This window comes from Quercus suber, unplaced genomic scaffold (genome assembly GCF_002906115.3).
Source record: "Quercus suber isolate HL8 unplaced genomic scaffold, Cork oak 2.0 scaffold_50, whole genome shotgun sequence".
In the NCBI taxonomy this organism is placed as follows: Eukaryota; Viridiplantae; Streptophyta; class Magnoliopsida; order Fagales; family Fagaceae; genus Quercus; species Quercus suber.
In genome coordinates this window covers 967,043-989,081 of record NW_027069515.1, presented here as the reverse complement: position 1 = coordinate 989,081, position 22,039 = coordinate 967,043, and the positions used below count along the sequence as shown (strand labels likewise).

Genomic DNA, 22,039 nt, shown 5'->3' with positions numbered 1-22,039 from the left:
GGATCCCAAGAAATCATATCAGAGAATCTGATTTTATAAATCTCGACAGATAGCAGGTGTTGAGGAGCTATCGAGAAGGTGTCGAGCTTTAATGAAATTGCACTTCAGCTTGTTTTTCTTGGACAGACTTGATGACTTCAACACTTGATCTTGAAACCTTGTTTCTTGAAGTATTAAAAATACCTAGAACTACCCAATTACAAGTAGAGTGTGTTTTGTCAAAAGATTAGTCAATTTACATAAACAAATGACATATGTTCTTAATAAGTGAAAACACATATGTCCTAACAACTGTAGACTTAGAAAAAAGACATTGTAGTTGCAGGAAATGAGATACAACTGGCATACCATGTGCCCATGCAGTTTCTTGCATATTCTTCAATAGGCAAGATGCTGAGCAATATGTGCACAGGAGTTTTCATGTCTCCACATGTAAGGCCTGTTATGAGCCAGTAATTGCACCTATCAATGGCCAGAATATGTGGAGGCCCAGTGGTGTCCAACTTGTTTAGCCTCCTATCAAAAAAAGACCACCTGGTAGGCCTAAGAAGAAGAGAGCAAAGAAGGCTAGTGAGACAGCAGGTAGGAGAGCTGGTATCTCCAAACAATGTAGGACTTGTGGTAAAATAGGATACAATAAAAGAAGTTGCAAGGGTGAGATTGGAGGAAACTCTTCCCTACCAGGCACCATAAACAAAACCAGTGCAGCCAATAAGGTAACATTTTACAGGATTCTGTCAAGTAAATGTGTGAGAGTTTTTACATATTACATGTCAATAAATGTGAATTCTTGTTTGTAGACCAGCAGATGCAGAAATTATTCTAACATCAATCAGCCAACAGGACAAGCTCAAGCTCAAGCTCAAGCTTAACCAAGCTCAGCCACCCCATTTACACCACCTCAGCCATCTGTATCATCCTAGTTCACCATGCACACCATCGCTCCTGGTGCACCAACTCAGTCCATTGCCATCATTCCAGTTCAGCATGCACACCTTCAGTCCATATGCAACATACCAAACCAGAATGCACTTCTCATCCATCCTAAATGCACCATACCAGACTTCTCATCCAGCCCAAGTGCACCATACCAGACCAGCATGCATTTCTCATCCAGCACAAGTGCACCATACCAATACAGCATGCACAGCACTAGCACACCTTTTCCACCACCCTAGTCCAGCATGCACAGCACTGCCACACTTTTTCCACCACCCCAGTCCAGCATGCATAGCACTGCTACACCTTTTCCATCACCCCAGTCCAGCATGCATAGCTCCAATCCAAGTGCACACTAGACCCCCACAGGATCATCCAATCTAGTTCAATCCAACTCCAATCCAATTGCACCACTCAACTGTCCAATTTTAGGATGAGGAGGAAAAGGATAGTCACATCAGAGACCCTGAATGCTTCCAAGAATGCATCTAGATACATGGGGGCTATCAAGTTTGTTGGGAGTCAGTCATCAATGCATGCTCCAAGAAAAAATGAATATCTTGTTGTTTTATATCTTTTGATGAATGGCTTGTGTTTTATATAATTATATCCAAGCCCTTATTTTGTATAATTGATATTAGTTAAACAATGCCTTGTTGTTTGGGTTAAGATTGGGAGTTGAATAATGCCATTTTGTTTTTTAAACATACTTTTGTTTTTTTTTTTTTTTATGATAACTATGAAGATGTTTGGGTTAAGTTTGACAGTATGTTGATTAAGATGTTTGGATTTCAAGATTGAGTTTATTGTTTCCTTCTGTCTTGTTTTATATGTGTAGTATAGTGCTTTCTTGGAATATGTTATCTGTTAATACCAGTTTCAATTATTGCATGCACTTGGAAATCTGCTACTTGGTTCAACAGGGACATTTCCAATCCACACATCCACACATTGAATGAGAAAGGTATTCATTTATTTCTCAACAGAAAGAGTACAAAATAAACAGCAGGTGTGTCATTGCTAATAACAAATCCTACCAAAATAGAGCACAATGCCAACCCTCCATACATAAACACTGCAACCCTACATGCCCTACCAAGCACAGCAACCCACACAAGTTATTTTCACCCCCTACCTAAGCAAACATAGAATTGCAAATATTACCACTAACAATGCCACAACTACAACTAAAAACTTCTCTCTCTTCTTGCAATTTGCAAGCTCAGCCTCAAGTTTGATGATCCTTTGCCTTTGCTGTGGGATAAGCACCTTACCACGTTCACATATCTCATCATCACACCATTGGAAGAACCTACACTTTCGCCCTACCTGAAACGCGGATAATGCTCTGAAAAATGAAAAATGAAATTAACTAAAACCCACTTAAACAATTTACTGAAATTGACATACCCAGTAGTTTGGACAACCATAGAACCTTCTGCCAAGGTTGTCTTCAGTCCACGCCACAACTAGGATAGGTTTTTTATTACAATAGCACATCATTGGTGCTCTCCTCCTCACATTGGAACTTGTTGAACACCTTGCTTCCATTGGGCTTAGAAGATTGTTTGTTTTGATCGTGGTTTGGGAAGATGAGGATTAGTTGTGTGGGTGGAGGTCGAAGCTCAAATTTTGGGAGTTTAGGGTTTCTGGTACTGATTTGGGGGATTTTGAGTTTCTGAATACCGATTTGTGGTTGTAGAGAGGGTCACGTGAGGGTCACGTGTGAATAAAGGGGCGGGAAACCCATGTGGCATGGGTGACGAGAGCCACAGTGTATTTTTTATTAATATTTTAATTAGTCTGTTAGCCACGTTAGCTATTTCTGTCTGGTGGCTGACGAAAAGGACTAAAATAACAAGCGTTAATTGGATTAAGGACTAAAAGTGGTAAAATAGAAATGTAAGGACCAAAATAGAAATGACCCCAAAATGTAGGGACGAAAAGAGCATTTACACCTAAACTGACATATTTGAACAGTTAGAAATCATTTTAACCTATAAAGCAAACATTATGGACCAAATGGTAATTTATCCTTTCAATTTTTTTTTTCCTCCTTTTCATGGTGTCACTATGCACTAGTATATTTATAATTTTTTTTTTTGCCAAAATAATATATTTAGAAATTACTCTTGCATTATAAGCACCTTCCCGCAGCTCACAGGTCTATGATTTGGCAAATTATTACGTAGTCTGGTCTACCATCATGTGAGAGACTGGAGCATTGCTCCGACACTACCCAATAATTTCCCCATGATTAAGGAAATTGCAACAAACCTTTAGTCTCCTCAATTGTAATAGTGTCCATGAATGATGATAAGGGGAGTTCATGGGTTGTATCCTCTCCCTTGTGTAGTCTTTATCATATGCATCCATATTGGTGGAGCCATAAATTTTGCAATATTTCTCCACAAAAATCTACTTTATCTATTTTAACTTCTCACTTTACAAAACACCCAATATAAGTGGTTTTATTTTAGCTTTCAATACAATAAAATAATATAAACAACACAATAAAATAACTTTTTTTTAGGCAGAAATACCATTTTCGTCCAGACATTTTCACATCATTCCCACTTTGGTCCCTACTTTTTTATTTTACCTCTTTTAGTCCCTAAAATGAAAAACGCGTTTTATTTTAGTTCCTAACGTCATCTCACTAACGAAAATTATTTCGTGGCAGATGGAGTACACTGTTGGCACACTAAAAGCTGACATGGCCATTAAAAAAAATGTATTTTGCATTAAAAAAATGTCACGTCAACATCTAAATTTTTTTAAAAAATTATCACTTTTAACTAAATTAAAAAAATTAAAAAAAAAATTAAAAATCAAAAGTCACATGAATTGAGATCTAAGTGTACCTTTAACTTGAACAAGAAGAACACCAACCCAGATTTAAGAACACAAAATTAAAAACCAAAAATCACAAACCTAGAAAATAAGAACACAAAATTAAACTTCAAATCCACGCCAAATTAAACATGAACAAGAAATTAAACATGAAAACAAAATTTAAAACCTGGAAAATTTGAACTATAGAGCTGAAACCCAAAATTAAAATTCATGCCAACATTCTTGACAAACCCAGATAAAATTGATAAATTAGACATGAACACATTAAACATTTGAACAAAAACACAAACCCAGCAAATTTAAAACCCAAAAAATCAAATTCAAACCTAGATTCAAACCAAGATTCAAAAAATTAAATTCAAACCCAGATTTGAACCCATATTTCAAACCCCCACACCAACAAAACATCAAACACAAAAATCAAACCTAGATTTTCAGCCCCCAAACACTAAATTCCAACCCAAAATTTTGGCCCCCCAAACACAAAACTCAAGACCCAAAATTTTTATACTTTCTGAGAAACCAAACACAAACCTCATATCCAAACCTTAGAGCCAAAATCAAATCACCTCCAACCTCAGATTGAAACTATCAATCCAACCGCTGCTTTCTTCTTGCTCGTGTTTGCCTGGGATGTGGGTTTGAGAGGACAAGGTAGAGAAGGTTATTGACTTTCGGCCATGGCTGGGATTGGCTCAGTGAGAGTGAAAGAGGAAAATAAGATGGTTGGGATTGGGCTATGTGAGAGAGGGGATTAAGCTATATGAGAGAGGAAAAGAGAGACTGAGAAAGGATGGGATTTTGTGGGTTTAATGAAAAGGAGAGGATGAAAAGGAGACTGAAAAGGAAAATATTTTTCTTGTATTGTTCTTGGTGTTTTTGATTAAAATACAATTAGATCTTAATTTATGTAATTTTTGGTTTTTAATTCTGTTTTTTTTTTTTATTTAGTTAAAATTGATAAATTAATTTATGCCAAATAAATTTTTTAATTACTATTTTAATGGCCACGTCAGCTTTTAGTGTGCCAACAGTGTACTCCGTCTACCACGTAGATAATTTTGGTTAGTGAGATGACGGTAAAGACTAAAATAAAACGCGTTTTTCATTTTAGGGATTAAAAGCGGTAAAATAAAAAAGTAGGGACTAAAGTGAAAATGGGGTGAAAATGTAGGGACGGAAATAGTATTTCTACCTTTTTTTATTATTATTTATATTTTTTTATTACATATGAGCTATATTGTGAATAGGTGAATGAGCTACAGTGCACTGTAAACAGGTGAATAATGATACAAAGCAGTGTGAACACTTTTTTTTTTTTTTTTTTTTTTTTTTTTTTTCATGATAACACTTATGTTTCTTGAGGATATTTCTTAAATACACTTGAGATAATAAGTTTTGTTTTCTTGGGTTTTGATATCTGTTTGGCTTTATTTTAAGTCTAGTTCCTATCATTCTCTACCGCTCCCAAGTTCTAAAGTAAAGCCAGAGTTGACATATATTATGACATCTCCATGAAATGAAGCCATTCGTTAGTCAGTTTTAAAAAGACTCTTTGCTGCCTTAGAATCTTCTTCCCTCCAAATTGCTTCTATTTAATCTGTGCATCATGCTTGCAAGAGTTGACAAAAAATTTCTAAATTTTAAGAATATTTATTATAGCACTCAGGGAATCATTCATTATACCTTAAGGAAAACTATACAGGCCTCTCTTGGATTAAAGACTCACTGTCACGGTTTGGAAGAAAAAAAGGAGCAACTTCATACTAGTTTCAGAGAATAGTTTTACCAATATAAGAATTTTCTGTTTTATAAATTTCTTATGAAAGGGCAACCTTATTTAGCTATGCCCTTCATGATATTCTCCGGAAGAAATTGGCCTGAATCTTTCTTGGAACTTCATTCGACAAACAAGGTTTCTTTCATATAATTCCCTATATCACAGTACTCTCTATTTGCTTATGGAATTGATAAATATCATTTTCGGTGAAGATTTGGTTTTCATATATCTACTGGTGTTTATAATGGTATTTAAGATCAGACCAATATGTACTAGTTTAAATCTATCAAAATTACATCTTAACCAATAACATGATTCTAATCTAATTCAATAGGGTGTACATATATTTGATATATAAAATAATAATTGCTTGAGCAGGCCTATAAATTTCACCACTAATGAAAATGGAGATTAGAGAGATCATACCTGTGGTTGCACCTAATTTCGTCTGCTACGTTTGTTTTGGGTGAAAACTACTTCCGGAAATGCTTTTCTATAAATGCGGGTGTTTGGTTGCGCATGAAATATAGCATTTCTGGAAATTCTTTTCAGTTGACGGTGAGTCAAGGGTGAAATTCTTTTCCCTTTTTATTTTCACTTCAAATGTCATTTTTCAAAAAACAAAGAGAGAGAGCACAAAGAGAGAGAGAGAGAGAGAGAGAGAGAGAGAGAGAGCACGAGTCGCAAGCTCGAACTATCGCTCCAAGCCTGGAGCAACCGCACGAGCAACCACCGGCGACCTTCGACCCACGAACCGACAAACCCAGAGCCTTTGACCTTCGACCCAGAGCCATCGCCTCCTCGATCTCACCGATCCACGAACCTTGATCTCGTCGTCGACCCAGACCTAGACCCAGACCCATTGCCTTCAACCCATACCCATGAACCTTGATCTCGTTGATCGCCTCCTCAATCTCGCCGCTTGATCACTCTCTCTTCCTCGCTCTCTCTTTCTCGATCTCTCAGTTTTGTTTTTTTAAAGTTTGATTTTTGTTGTTGTTGTGGTGGTGTGGTAGTGATGTTTTGGTGGTTGTGCCTTTTGATTGCCGGAATTTGTTGTTGAATTGGTTGTAATTTTGAAATTTTTTGTAATAAAATTTGTTTGGATGCTAAGAAAATAGTTGAGAAAATGTGAAAAAATTGTAGGAAAATAGCATTTTCAAAATATAACCAAACACATGAAAATATTTTCTACAACAATTTTTATAATGCAACCAAACACTTGAAAATATTTTCCTTTCCGGAAAATAGGCTATTTTTTGAAAAATATTTTATGAGAACCAAACACAGCCTGTGCAAATACATGACATTCTCAAAAAGGATTCAGTACATCAATGGTGGGAGGAGATAACATATAGTCAAAGGTATTGCAAATGAATAAAACAAGTTAAATTATACTGACACTTTATACAAGATATGAGCAAAAGTTTATCAACTCCTCATCTTGCACACATCAAAACTTTATCAATTTTGAACAACTTCTAACTCAAAACTCAGCCTACTTTTACAATGAATAAATTACACTAGTGAGTGTTTGGATCCGGCTGAAATGGTGTTTTGCATTTTTTTTTTCTGCACGCGTTTCTACATGGACAAGTGCACTGTTCATGCACTGTAGATTACTGTTCACGCACTGTTGATATACTATTGAGCACTATTCACGGAACCCACAACTATTTTATTCAGAAAAAAAATATTAAAAATGGGTTTCACGTACTATTCATACATTTAAAAATTATTTTGCTACAATGTTTTCAGTTTTCAGTTTTTAGCAAAATAAGCTATATCCAAACGGACCCTAATGAACTTGAAATTGATTACAGATAAATATCATGGAATAGGCCAACTGTAAAAACCTAACATATTCTTTAACTGATATTTAAATATAGAAAATGCCCTACTTAAAATTGTCATATTAGGCATTAAATTGTATCCTACTTAAAACTAATGAATTAATCATTTGGAAATTATTGATAATATTTTAATAGAAAAAATGTCATTGAACATTGATAAAAATTTTATTTAGGTGACTTATAAATAATTTTTCTTTCTAAAATCAACTCATTAGTTAGTTTTAGGGGAAAAAAAATAAAACAGAGAAGGAAGAGTAAAAGTTGAATATAAGTGTCTCCTTAGTAATTCTTATGTAAAAGATAGGAATTAAAATTCTCTCATTTCATGATAAAGCTCGTGTTCATGGAAATTACAATTCTAAAAAAAATTGTTAATCAAACAACTTACATATTTTTAAATGGATAGACGAGTGGCATGATTCTAGGGTTCATATGGACTAAAAATTGACCAAGTGGGACAGGCCACACCTTTAGATGTTTTTTTGGTGCTTTTTGGGTGTTTTTTAAAAAAAGTTCTAACTCAAAGCCTATACGAAGCTAATAGCAAAGCTTTATTACTTTTTACCGAATGCATAGTAAGTCTTATTAATGGGCTTATATTGGGGCTTAAATTATTTATTGTCAAGACTCAAGCCTTTATTTCGTGAGTTTGTTCATCGAAAAAGAATTGCTCGAGCTTGTATCGATTACAGCACAAGCCTCAAAGTACAGATTGAGCTTGCTTATTTCTTGATAAAAGAATATAAACTAGCAGTTTTAATCAAGTTGAGTCTGGGTTGTTCATGGAAAGCTCGGTTTAAATACTACTGAATGTTGTTGCAATATACCCAAAATGCCAACGTTTTAAATTTCTTATTTGCAAAAATGTTTTCTACAAGAAGACAATCAACAACAGAATATTAATTAAAGGAATATCATACAAAACCACAAATTCCACACTAATCGTTGAACAAGCAAAGAAACCGTGCAGTACTGTTTACAATTCATAGGAAATGATGCTTGTTAAAGTCCAAACATAAAAAAGAAAAATTACAATTCATAGGATATGATGCTTGTTAATGTCCAAACATCTAAAATACTAGGAATTGAATGGTTTATTACAATCACAAAGCTTCTATATAATTTGAGAAGTCTCACAAGCTTTTATTATTTGAGAAGTCTCTTGAGGTTGATCACCATATGCACAAGCATCCGGTATATTTGAAGTGAGCTAGTCTTTCTTCTGTTGAAATTCCTCCTGTCTATCTTTGTTGCTTGGCTGAGACTCTTCATGCTTGTCTTTTTCCACTGAAAAAGACTCCTGCTTTTGGTCATCTACTTTATCATTAAAAGGTTGGGTATAATAAAGCATCAAAGGAATGACAACCTGACAAAGGCGATGGATTATAGGATGGGGAATCCCAAATGGGACAAAGCCCACTATGAGAAATACAACGAAACAGAAAAGGTAGAGAATTCCCATGACCAAAACAAGATATGCAACCCAAGAAATATTGCTTACGACTAAATATGTAGCGGACATGAATGCCACGGACATTGCAAAAATAGCTGCTTCCACTAGTATTAAAGCCCAGAAATTGGCAAACTTTGCTACATCTCTAGCTGCTAATGAACATATGAGGAGGAAAGCCCCTGTCATGGAGAAATACATAGCCATGGAATCAGAGACAATGAAAACCTGGAAAGCCCATGTATTTCCCAAGGTTGCCAGCCCTTGGCTTGTAGGTCCATTATCAGAGCTATTAAAACCACCCGGCACAGTTAAGCCAGCAGCAAAGGTCACCGTAGCCACTAGCACGGCTATCACCAAAATAAAGTCGACCCGGCCCTTAATTATCTCCATGTTTGGTAGCTTTTTTTGATTTAGCAAGAAAGTCTTCTTTCCCTTTTCACTAACGGGTGTGCCAGCTGACCCTAAGGCCCAAACTGTTGTTAGCTGCATGGAAATTTGAATACTTAATGTAAGAAATCGGCACGAATAACTGAATGTTATTATTTATAAATACAAAATGTTTAGAGAGACAATTTTTCTCACAAATTTTGTTCACAACAATTACTAAGCTGCTAAACTGTGTACCATGTACAATTAAGTGGTATTAATAATAGTTTTTTCCAAAAAAAAAAAAATGGTATTAATAGTTGAACCATATCATAATCAACAAAAACTTGTAAATTCAACAATTGTAAAAAATATTGTGAAAAATATTGTGCCTAGGTATTACTCACTAGGCAAATATGCTCCACACATATTCAGGCCAACTTCTTTTAATGCAATACTTATCTCACAACATCAATTCCCTCTTTTTATGTTCATTTTTATTTTTTAAGATATGATAATATGAATATATGGCATCCTATCCATGATCGTGGTTATTTACTATCGGATCAATATATTATTGGATTTGTTTTTATATTATATATATGTGTGTGTGTGTGAGAGAGATTTGATCTTAAATCCTTTATTTGAAAATAAGATATTTTAACAGTTAAATTGAACACACAATTCTTTAATACTCTATAGAACCTCTCACAAAATTTTGTGCTTAAACTAAAAATAAAAAATTAATTCTAAAGTTGTAGGTTTCAATTAGGTCAATTGGAAAATTATCTTGTTGTCAAGAAAATGAAATAATAGACTTGAATTCAATTTCAAATAACACCTAAAAAAAGAGAACATGTTCGTGTCTTAGCTTGATGATAAAAAACAATCATAATAGAATAAATGCCATATGTTTCAAATCCTATTATATCTATCAAAAAAATAGGAACAACAAAAAAACTTTTTTAATAGTTTAGTGACAAAAATAGGGACAACAAAAACTTTTTTTTAATAGTTTAAGGATGATTTTTTTTTTTTTTTTTAAAGTTTAAGGAAATAAAGTGAAACATTTTCAATAGTTTAGCAATGAAAAATGAATTTTTCAATAGTTTAAAGATAAAAAAAATAAAAAAACTTTTGGTGAATTTTAAAGACCAAAATAATATTTTGGCCTTTAATATATGTATACATCAACTCTTATACTATAGAATATGAATATATATATATATATATANTATTGTCTCTCTCTCTCTCTCTCTCTCTCTCTCTCTCTCTCTCTCTCTCTCTCTCTATTTATGTTAGTAGTGTCTATGACACCTATGCGTAAATCTACTCCAACTCGGAATCCTCTGCATTCTGGAGCTTCTTCATCTTCTGAGTCTGCTCCTCTTAATCTTCGATTCCGTGATGATGATGCCCATAAGGATTTTCGGAGAACTTTTCTAGACGAGGTGTTCATTCGGAACGCCAAGTCATTTTGGCAGACTTCGTCGACACTGGCCTTCCCTCTGTCATTCACAGTAGGGGATGGGAGTCATTGTGTGACGTCCCGGTCACATGTCCTCTCGTGCTCATTCAGGAGTTTTACTCCAACATGCACCAGATTGATTATTCAATACCTCTCTTTTTCACTTGCGTTCGAGGTACGCGCATCCCTGTCACACCGCAGCTAGTTGCGGATGTGCTTAGGGTTCCTAGGATAGAGTTTCCTGACTATCCTTCTTGTCAGTGTCTGCGAATTGTGTTCAAAGATGAGCTCATATCTACTTTTTGTGAGCGCCCTTCGGAGTGGGGTGAGCGTCAGTTCACATCATGTAGACCTTTTGCTAAAGGTCCTAAATTCTTAAACATGGTGATGACTTTTGTACTCCATCCAATTTCTCACTACAACTCCATCACAGAGCCTTGTGCTAGATTTTTGTTATCCCTTCTTAAGCATCTTACCATAGATTTTCCTTTTCATTTCATTCTGTCTATTATAGATGTTCATTTGGATGCGACGACCCATGATAAGCTCATCTTTCCTTCTGTTATCATGAGGATTCTACGCCATTTTTCCATTTCTTTTCCCGTGTCCGACCATTTCACTTTCATATGTGCCATAGATGTCACTACCGTAAAACGTAGTGAGGCTCAGTTTAGGTCGAGACAGACAGATTCCACTCTTCCATCCCGTTCAGCTCCATCGAGATCTGCTCCATCTACATCTGCACCTTCTTCCTCGTTGAGTGATATTTCACTTGGAGACATCATGGCGCAGCTGCAGCGCATGGATGCTCACCTTAATACATTCTCCACTGAGTTGTATCAGGTGAATGTTCGTGTTGGTCGTATTGTACAATGGCAGGCGACCATGGCTGGGTTTGCTCCTGAGGCTAGTCCTTCACCACTTCCTCTAGCGGCTTCTGATTCTGAGGATGATGATGATGAGGACGATGATGCTTCGGATAATGATGATGAAGATGCTAGCTCTACTGATGAGATGTCTACTTGACACTCTACCCTTTGTCACTCGTAACAAAAAGGGGGAGTAATTTTGATATGAGAGTAGTCATCTTAGGGGAAGAGTTAGTATAAGACATCTGTGTTAGGGGGAGAGTGTTGATACTTGAGGGATGTAGTGAGGATATGATGTATCTTTTTCTTTTCTACTTTTTAGATACATTGTTCTTGTATATGAGGTCTTGTGACCAGTTTTTACATACATTGTACTTATTTTCTCTATATGTGGATGTATGTTTCTTTCATCTGTCTCTACATGTGTTGTTTTCTTTCTATCTTTATACATATGTTTCTTATACTTGTATGCAATCTATTATTTCTGTTTCACACAAGATGTCTTGATGAGTTTTGTCTAAAGTATTTCAGAAATACAAGTTGTCAAAGTCTACTTGCCATAAACTCTTTTCTTGCAAAGTTTTTCAAGGGTTTGTGATAGGATAGATTTTATTGTATTCAACAAGTGAATATGAGTTGAGTGATTTATGACTTCTCTCATATGATCATTTGTTTGTTGTGGTTTTGTCACAGATTGCCAAAGGGGGAGATTGTTAGGACATATGTGGTTTCACTTATTAAGAACATATAAACAAGGTTTCAAGATCAAGTGTTGAAGTCATCAAGTCTGTCCAAGAAAACAAGCTGATAGTGCAAATTCATTAAAACTCGACAGCTGCATCTATCGAGCTTAAGAAAGCTGTCTCAAGCCCGTAAGCTCGACAGCTGCTCGATACCTCCTATCTGTCAAGATTTAAGAAATTCAGAATTCTTATCTGATTTCTTGGGATCTGTGAATGTGTCTTTGGGCCTTCTTTTCTCCTAACCCTAGACATATAAAAGGATTGTTTTAAAGGTCGTCAAATAGTTCATAAGTTGCACGAGCATTGAGAAAACTTTGTTGAAGTAAATTGTGACTAGAAGCGAAGTTCTTGCCCTAGTTCATCTCTTCTGAAGTAGTTACTGTGTATTTGCACCAAAGGGTTTTGTGACCAAGCATCTTCTTGATCTTCATCATGTAGGATGAACTGAAGAACTTTGCAGCCAACCTCTCTTTCAGTTGGTGTTGAAGTCGCGTACTGAGATCCACGCATTGGTTAGTCATGAACTTGAGAGTCGTGCATCAAAGGTGGGAACTGTCACTACAAAACAAGTCCAATTGAGTATTGGGGTAAGGTTTCAACTGTAGGTTGGTAAGATACTTGGGATTCCTTTACTTGTAACCGCTTGTTGTGATAATAGTGGAGTTTCGGAAGTGGTGACCTGAAAATCACCCAATTTTATATAATTGAATTAAAATAAAATAGTGCTAATATAAATGTAAGTTATTTGCTTCTTCATTGGCTTAGGCTTAATTAGCTTTTTGATAGAATCATCATATACATGGCCAGTGATAATCACATTCTTCTTTTTTCCGTCACTATATATTCAATATAGTAGCATGCTTTAATGTATGTGTTTCTAGTATGGTACAAACCGCTTTATACATGATATATAATTTTTTTTGACATTACTCTTGCTCTTGGTGGTTATTTAAGCACAAAATTTATACAACTAAAAATTGTTTTCCACCATTTCTCAACTCATAAATATATGGCAAGAGATGTAGATTCATTAGCATCTACGTAAGGTTAGTAGTCTCTAACTACTAGGAACTACATTTAGGAACCAAAGAATTTCCATAATTTCACAAGCAAAAGGGACTAAATATTTTTGTCAAAACTTTGGCATCATTATACAACAATTGTATAATATTTCTATTCATTCTCATTTAACTTTTGGCATAAATACAAGTGTCTACTTTATACAAGGGCATCAATGTATCTTTATTATTTTTAAAATAGGAATACCAACTTGAAAATGACACCATTGTTCTTACTTAACAATAGGAGTGCCCTTTTAGCATAAACATTTTCACACTTATAAAAAAATTATTTTTCATCTCAATTCTCAATATAATTCACATAGTTGAAAGTTATCATCAACTATTTTATGAGTCCCAAATAATATTTCTCAAAATACTTTTTTTTTTCTCACATTCCTCAATTTCAATACCCCACTATTTGAGAAAATTTAAAGATAACGTACCTTATAAAATCTCAATTTCCAACATAAAATATAAGTACTTGAACTTTTCTCAAAATAATTTTCATGAAAATAGAAGCACCATATTTGTGGGTTTCATAAAAGTTTATGAGATTTTTCACATCCTCAAAAAATAACCCATCAAATATATTTTGTATGAGATGCAACAGTATTTCTCAATGCTATGGCTCACTAATTTTCCAATGAAAATAATAATAATATTTATTAACTTACCAAGACCTTTTTGTACAGCAAGCATCTCGCGAAAACACCAAAGTACATCTAACATCAACGTGCTAAGGGCTATTAGGGACAGCACGTTCAAATTAAAACACTGTTTGCGTGATCCCACTGCCTCCTTGCGTACAATTTGTAAAGGCCAGCACATGAGAATGAGAATAACATCAACACAAAATCTGTATAATCAAGCTATATAAGAAGGGCATGTTATAGGCAAAAAGTTGATGCCAAAATAGTTATCGTCACTGATAATTTTGAGTCAACATAATTATATTGGTGTCTCTACCTATTAAATCCGACTCAAAATTATGTCTTACACACATATCAGATTGAAACAGTAACCTTCACTGAATTAAAAAATTGACGTAAATTAGGCCAAAGAATGATATGTCATTCATTGCATACCATTTTTTTCCACTTTTGTAACAATACAATTAAATTGACCACTTCACACATAGATCAATATTGAAGAGTTGAAGCGTGGACCATGTCACTGTCTTGAGATAATACACTCATCTACGGGGTTTCCGGTGTTGTAGACTAAAACATTATATGTGCCACCCTTAGAATACAATAACCCAGCCACCTTCGCTGATTGTCCTTACAAGCTTACACCGCTTAAAGGATCTGTGGCTCTCAATAGTGCATTTCTTTTACCCAGAAATATAGTATATACAAGGATATATTATTTTCATAAAACTAGGAATTTGACTTAGCAAATATGTAAAGAGTTTTATTTTTGAGATTAAATTCTATAAGGATGGAGTGTAAAACTCATGTTTTATACCATCCAATAAGTGATTACCACGTCAACATTTTACTTAAAATTTAATACATCTTACTACACCTAACAATATTACAATAAATTCCCAATTTGATTGGATTTATATATGAGTATTAGAATTGAATGAGTGTGATTGTGTTTATTATCAAATATGTGATAAAATGATGTGACATATTGGGATTGGAGAGGTAAAAATGAGTTTTACAGCACGTCCTTATAGAATTTAGTCTCTTTATCTTTTACATGAAAATAGTGCCCATGAGAATAATGGTTTTCTCTCCCACATATGGCCGGATATAGAATACTTTTTTAAAAGTAAAGAATCCATGCCAAATTAAAATACATTTAATGAGATAAATATTAGAAATAACACGTTCTTATAGAATTGAGAGATGCTACGTCTACAACATTTTTACAACAAATCATAAGTAGTTAGTTGTTATTGGTTCAAATTTGAAACTAACATTAAGATTACTTTTTTGCTCCAACAATAACAACCAGTAACAACCTGCCACTTAGGATTTGTTGTAAAAATGTTGTAGACATATCATTTTTCAATAGAATTTATTCTCTTTATCTTTTACATGAAAATAGTGCCCATGAGAATAATGGTTTTCTCTCCCACATATGGCCGGATATAGAATACTATTTAAAAGTAAAGAATACATGCCAAATTAAAATACATTTAATGAGATAAATGTTAGAAATAAATTCTCATGTTTATTACTTTGATTTTTTGGCTATTGTAAGAAAGAAACATATCAGATTAGCAATTTAGAAAACGTTTGAGTTTTAAAAGAAAATACTTAATAAGGAATTACACCAGGTGCACAAATGTTTGGAAAGGTTTACTAATCAATATGCATTAATTTGGTCAACTCAAAATAGGAAAGACATCAAAGAAAGAAACTGATTTCTATTAACACATTTAGATCAACATTTAAAAATAATATTGTAATCTTTATAAAAATATTCCAATAGTTTCAACATATAGCATCTTGATGATAAGGTTATTCTAAACTTCATAATACAGTCGGTTTCAAAAAAAAAAAAAAAACTTCATAATACTGTCACTGTCACAATATGGTGTTGGTCCAACTTTATAACATTGAAACATTCAGAAATATCTATGTCAAAATACATGTGTATGAAAACTATATTGCTTTTCTGCCCTTATATAAATTTTTATTACAACTTAATAACTTCATTACATTTGATTCAGGAAATGAATAAAAAGGGAAAAAAATCAATACGCGTGAGATTTCCTTTTAAACTTACATATTTAGCAGTATGCCTAACTAGTACTCCAATAATTTCCGATTTATTTATTACTTCACATTCAACAATGTACACACCCATTCATCTCAGGAAAAAAAAAAAAAAAGTACACAACCTTACACATTTTACACTTGAAGTGAAACCTTATGATTCGATGTAAAGTTCAAGACCATGACACATAGACCAATTTATTAAGGATTTATTGTAATTCTCAAACTTACGTACTAGCAACTACTGCAATTTTATTTATCTTTGGCGTCAAGCAGAAACACATCCAAAGATTTTAAACGGAGATTGAGATGCTAGGATTTAGGGAAGCACATGCAAGAAATTCAGGATCATTTTCCAATATAGCCATTTCTCTCTCTTCCAGGGTCACCCATGCCTCAGTCCCATCACCCCATGGGGTTTCACTTAATATTATTAAATTTCTAAATGCAGGGCCAACTTTCCCCATGATACCAACCCAAAATGGCTTCCCCCAACCAAAATCAATATCGTTAAAAAACCTAAGCCAGCATGTAACCGCACAAACATCTGGTTTTGGTTCTGCAGAAAACATATCTTCTAATTGGTCAAAGAAATTGGAGAAAGCCAAAAAACCTTCATCTCCTTGCAAACTTTCCGCACTATCGCTATCAAACCCTGCGATGGATTCGTTTACAAGGCCCACTAATTCATGCAACTCTTTCTCCTCCATAGCCAAATCAGCTGCAGCGGGTGCCCACCAAAACATATTTCCAGTAGAAGCATCTGACAAGTGTGGCTTCATTCGTGTCCTCAAGTTCACTGCTTGGACCAGTATGGTCATCGATTTATTTTTCGGCCCAACTGATTTGGCTTTAGAAGCTGCCATGCAGTGTTTCCAAATGAAACATGTCAATGCCTCAGTGCGTGTTGGTTTTGGAACTAGTTCGCTTTTCGCTTTGGACCTTAGAGTGGCTATTGCTTTTTCATGGAACACAAACCTTCTCGTAACATAATCACCTTCTTTGAACCACAGGTTTTCCATTGTAGTTATATACTTATGTGGAAGTGAATCTCTTGGTGGAAACATGATTGATCCTTCAGAGAAATTTGGATGTATAACTTTTTCTGGAGACCTAGTAAAGGTGGCAGCCCAAGAATGCAGGAAAATACTCGCAGTTGTTGCATCTGCAACCTTATGTGAGCTGCTCAACCCGATTGCTATTCCACCACAATCAAAGAGGTTCAACTGAACAGCCATTTGACCTATAGTAGTATTTGTTTCCTTGCAAAAGGCATGGTAAGGAACAAATAGACTCAATAAGTCTGTTTCTAGGTGCTTAAAGAACTCAGACATGGAACAATTAACACGAGCTTCCAGAAAGGGAACACCCGTGTCAAATTCATGGATGAAAAGGTTGTCTTTTATGTTCCCAGAAAATGGGTAAAAGATATTGAGGGTGTCTGATAAGGAAGTTTTAAGCTGTGCAATAATTTGGGACACGTCGAGATTGAGATTGGTCATGGGGTAGAAGAAGATTGTGGGAACATAAGTTGCAGGAGTGACCTGATCCAAGAGGGTGAGTTTGTAGGGTTTCAGATGGTGCAATGTTAGTGAAGATGGTTTGATTGTTTCTTTTGAAATGATAGTGACCTCAACCTTCATCATATTGGCACACGAATTACTTTGAGTAATCTCTTTGCTTATTTGCAAAAGATCCCGTTGCCTCAGTAGTTCGTGGTCCTAAATGTGTTGCTAAGAGCTTTCCTTTTATAAGCATCCTACTCAATGAAGCTCTTATAGTATAGTAATGCAATCATTACAAACTATTTTACAATATTTTTACAAAATATTAATGAGGCTATACAATTTTTTATTAATTTTTACCTAAATTTACTATTAATATCACTTTTTTATTTACTAATAATTACTCACCACATCAACAGTTGGTAAATTTTTTATAAAAACGTTTGTATTTTTAGCATTAGTCGTAATAGAAGCCAATGACTTTGAGAAGTGGTTTACTTGTTCAAGGAACTTTCTTAAATGATGATAGTTGAAGCAATCAATAACCCAACCATAATCTCATAGATTGAGGACGGTTTGAATTTTTCCAAGGAGGCCATTGGTTTCAGATGTTGATTTTTCTTTTGTTCTCTTTGTATATTATGCGAAAAGGCTGTAAAAGCTCTTTTAAAAGTTTGGGTAATAGTCATTTTAGACCTTTATCATTTATTTTTGTCATTTCAATCTTGCAAATATGTAACTCGATTGAAAAGCTTCCCGACCGATTGAAACAAAATTGCAGCCGGCTCATGGCACATCTTTGTTCAATAATAATAATGTTGTCCAAATCAAGGTAGAAATTAAGTGTGATCACACTTATCCAAAAGAAAAATCAATTGTAGCAACTCTAGTTGTTGTCAGTTGTCACCGAGATTGAGAAGCTTCCCGCTTGAAATAAAACTGGCTCATGTGTCACACTTGTATCCAAAAGAAAAGACAATAGTAGCAATCTCCAGTTGTTGTCATGTAACATTAAAAATGAGATTAGTAAATTGTAAATTACACTACTAAAGTTTTGGAATATTTAGATTTTACATCCTAAAGTTTCAGAATTTAGATTTTACCCTCTACAGTTTTGGAGTGTTTAGATTTTACATACTGACATTTCAGAATTTGAATTTTACTTGCTAAAAGAATGGTAATTGTAAATTACATTACTAAAGTTTTGGGACGTTTGGATTTTACACCCTAAAGTTTCAAAATTTGAATTTTACCCCATAAAGTTTTGAGATGTTTGAATTTTACACATTGACGACTGACGTTTCAGAATTTGGATTTTACCTCCTAAAGTGTAAGAGTATTTGAAATTCACACCTCTAAATTTTGAAACTTTAGAGTATAAAATTCAAATAGCCCCAAACTTAAGGGAGTAAAATCCAACGCCTTTAAAATTTAGGGGATTAAATCCAAATTATGAAACGTTATGGTGTAAAATCCAAACACCCCAAACTTTAGGGAGTAAAATCCAAATTTTGAAATTTCATGATATAAAATCCAAATACTCCCAAACTTTAAGAGTGTAACTTACAAATTACCCAAAGGAGAAATATTACTTGAAACTTCTTGTTATTTGCACCTAATAATATTAGCATTTAGCAATAAGAGGTGACGATGGATTAGAGCTACGGACTATGTTGATCCATCTATGAAATTTAATGACGTAGTAGATTAATAATAATTTTCTTTTATCCAAAAATATAAAATAGAGAAGGAAATTTTTTTTTTCCTAATGATACACAAAAATCGTCAATGAGTTGATCGTCCTCGAACACTCCAATGGGTACCTGAAAAACAATAAACCAAGAACTAAACAAAGAGCCCTGGTGAGGTGCAGGCCAAAGACCCTTCGAATGTTAAGTCAGTAAATGAGAAATTTCCAAGAACTCCATAGTGAGAGAGCTAGGGATTTTTCCGCATACCTTGGAAAAGAGAAAACCTGTTGTTTATATAGTGATGTGGAGTAGACCTAGATCCCAGAAATACAGGGGTTTTCCTTATAGGGAGGAGGTGGAGTTAATGTCACTGAGATCTTTGGGACATCTTCCCATATTGGGAAATGAAAATCGTATAGTATGGTCTTGGCGTGTGGCGCGCAAGCACAAGATATTTCCATATAGGAATATGCGTGGAGATCACGTAAGGACACGTAGGATTCGTCGGTATGCCTATCCGTCCTTCGGTGTTATCCGTCTGCTTAGTACGGGACATGTGTCCGTCGGCTTGGAATGGGCTCGTATGCTTGGTCATCAAGAGCGAGCATCATCCTACTGCTATAACCTAACCTTCAGCTTCTGTAGGTTTTGGGTATAAGGTTCCTGACGGACCCCTCTAGAGACTGACAACTACTGGTGTCGTCGGCTCACAATTGTGATGATGTACATTTTCTTGACGGATTCTAAAGTTAAGGATTCTTTTCCTATTCCAAAAATATCCTAATCATTTCGAAAAGAAGAAAGAAGAAGTTGACCAAGTAATTAAGTGCTCAGAAAAATTAGCAAAATTATTTAGAAAGTCTATTCCCCAAAATGAAAGGAAGAGAAGAAAAGAAATAACAACTACTTTTTTAAGGTTTAAAAAAAAAAAATTCAAGTCAGGTGTTCTAGTGTGACCAGTCTAAATTGCACTTATAGCGCGGCCACTACGGACCCATTTCTTATTTATGAGACCTAAATTTTACTTGGTGCCGCCACTACAAACCCACTTCTTATTTATGAGACCTAAATTGCACTTGGTGCCGCCCCTGCAGACTCTTTTCTTATTTATGAGACTATTCTTCCAGAAAGATAACCGCATCATTGATAATTCTGGACCCATCTCTAGCATTATAGCTAAAGAAAATCCTAACCTCATTTTCTTGTTGCAACATATTCCTCCATCTCACGTAGGTACTAGTCCAGGAAATGAGACCTTCAATTATTCTTATGGTAGTACTATTTTGGTGGCTCTTGGCCACCAGTGGCGAGTTGTGCCAAGACCACATGACGTGTTGTGATACAAAGTTGTGCCATTTTTGGTGGTCCCAACATTTTCCTCCGGTGACTTCACTGGCTTCCAAATAATCTCAATCCCAATTTATTGGCCATGAAGTGTGAATTCAAATTGTCTATTATGGTTAATATGGTAAATTATAAGTGGTTGCATATTACTTATATATGAACTTTTTTTTTTCACCATTCACACCCTACCACATCACAATTGTGATAAAGAAGTTACATAATAGTTTGTTGTACTAAATTTTTTCTTCTTTTACTCTCTATATCTATACATGGCCAACGATAATCAGATTCTTTTTTTTTTCCATCACTATATATTCAATATAGTAGCATGCTTTAATGTATGTGCTTCTAGTATGGTAGAAACCGCTTTATACATAATATATCATTTTTTTTTTTTTTTACATTACTCTTGCTCTTGGTGGATTTAAGCACAAAATTTATACAACTAAAAATTGTTTTCCACCATTTCTCAACTCATAAATATATGGCAAGAGATGTAGATTTATTAGCATCTACATAAGGTTAGTAGTCTCTAACTACTTATTAGCATCTACGTAAGGTTAGTAGTCTCTAACTACTAGGAACTACATTTAGGAACCAACGAATTTCCATAATTTCACAAGCATAAGGGACTAAATTTTTTTGTCAAAATAACTTTGGCATCATTATACAACAATTGTATAATATTTCAATTCATTCTCATATAACTTTTGTAACAAATACAAGTGTCTACTTTATACAAGGGCATCATTGTATCTTTATTATTTATAAAATAGGAATACCAACTTGAAAATGACACCATTGTTCTTACTTAACAATAGGAGTGCCCTTTTAGCATAAACATTTTCACACTTAGACAAAAAATTATTTTTATCCCAATTCTCAATATAATTCACATAGTTGAAATTTATCATCAACTATTTTACGAGTCCCAAATAATATTTCTCAAAATACTTTTTTTTTCTCTCACATTCCTCAATTTCAATACCCCACTATTTGAGAAAATTTAAAGATAATGTACCTTATAAAATCCCAATTTCCAACATAAAAATTTAAGGTACTTGAACTTTTCTCAAAATAATTTTCATGAAAATAGAAGCACCATATTTGTGGGTTTCATAAAAGTTTATGATATTTTTCACATCCTCAAAAAATAACCCATCAAATATATTTTGTATGAGATGCAACAGTATATCTCAATGCTATGGCTCAGTAATTTTCCAATGAAAATAATAATAATATTTATTAACTTACCAAGACCTTTTTGTACAGCAAGCATCTCGCGAAAACACCAAAGTACATCTAACATCAACGTGCTAAGGGCTATTAGGGACAGCACATTCAAATTAAAACACTGTGAGCGTGATCCCACTGCCTCC

The 22,039-nt window shown here is 34.5% G+C and overlaps 1 protein-coding gene and 1 long non-coding RNA gene across 2 annotated transcripts; both read right to left on the bottom strand.

Moving 5' to 3' along the window:
• Positions 1-8,345: 8,345 nt before the first annotated feature.
• Positions 8,346-10,202, bottom strand: LOC136066873 (uncharacterized). The gene is made up of 2 exons (XR_010628387.1): positions 8,930-10,202; positions 8,346-8,794 (listed from the first exon to the last, which is right to left on the bottom strand). It is a non-coding gene; the product is annotated as an uncharacterized LOC136066873 (long non-coding RNA).
• Positions 10,203-16,396: 6,194 nt separating this feature from the next.
• LOC111990947 (stemmadenine O-acetyltransferase) lies at positions 16,397-17,766 on the bottom strand. The gene has a single exon (XM_024022715.2). The coding sequence runs from the start codon at positions 17,764-17,766 to the stop codon at positions 16,414-16,416; it is 1,353 nt and encodes a 450-aa protein (XP_023878483.1). The 3' UTR covers positions 16,397-16,413.
• Positions 17,767-22,039: the final 4,273 nt, after the last annotated feature.

What these genes read in the sequence shown, in the direction of transcription:
- LOC111990947 (XM_024022715.2), bottom strand. Translation starts at nt 17,766, where the DNA reads ATGATGAAGGTTGAGGTCACTATCATTTCAAAAGAAACAATCAAACCA.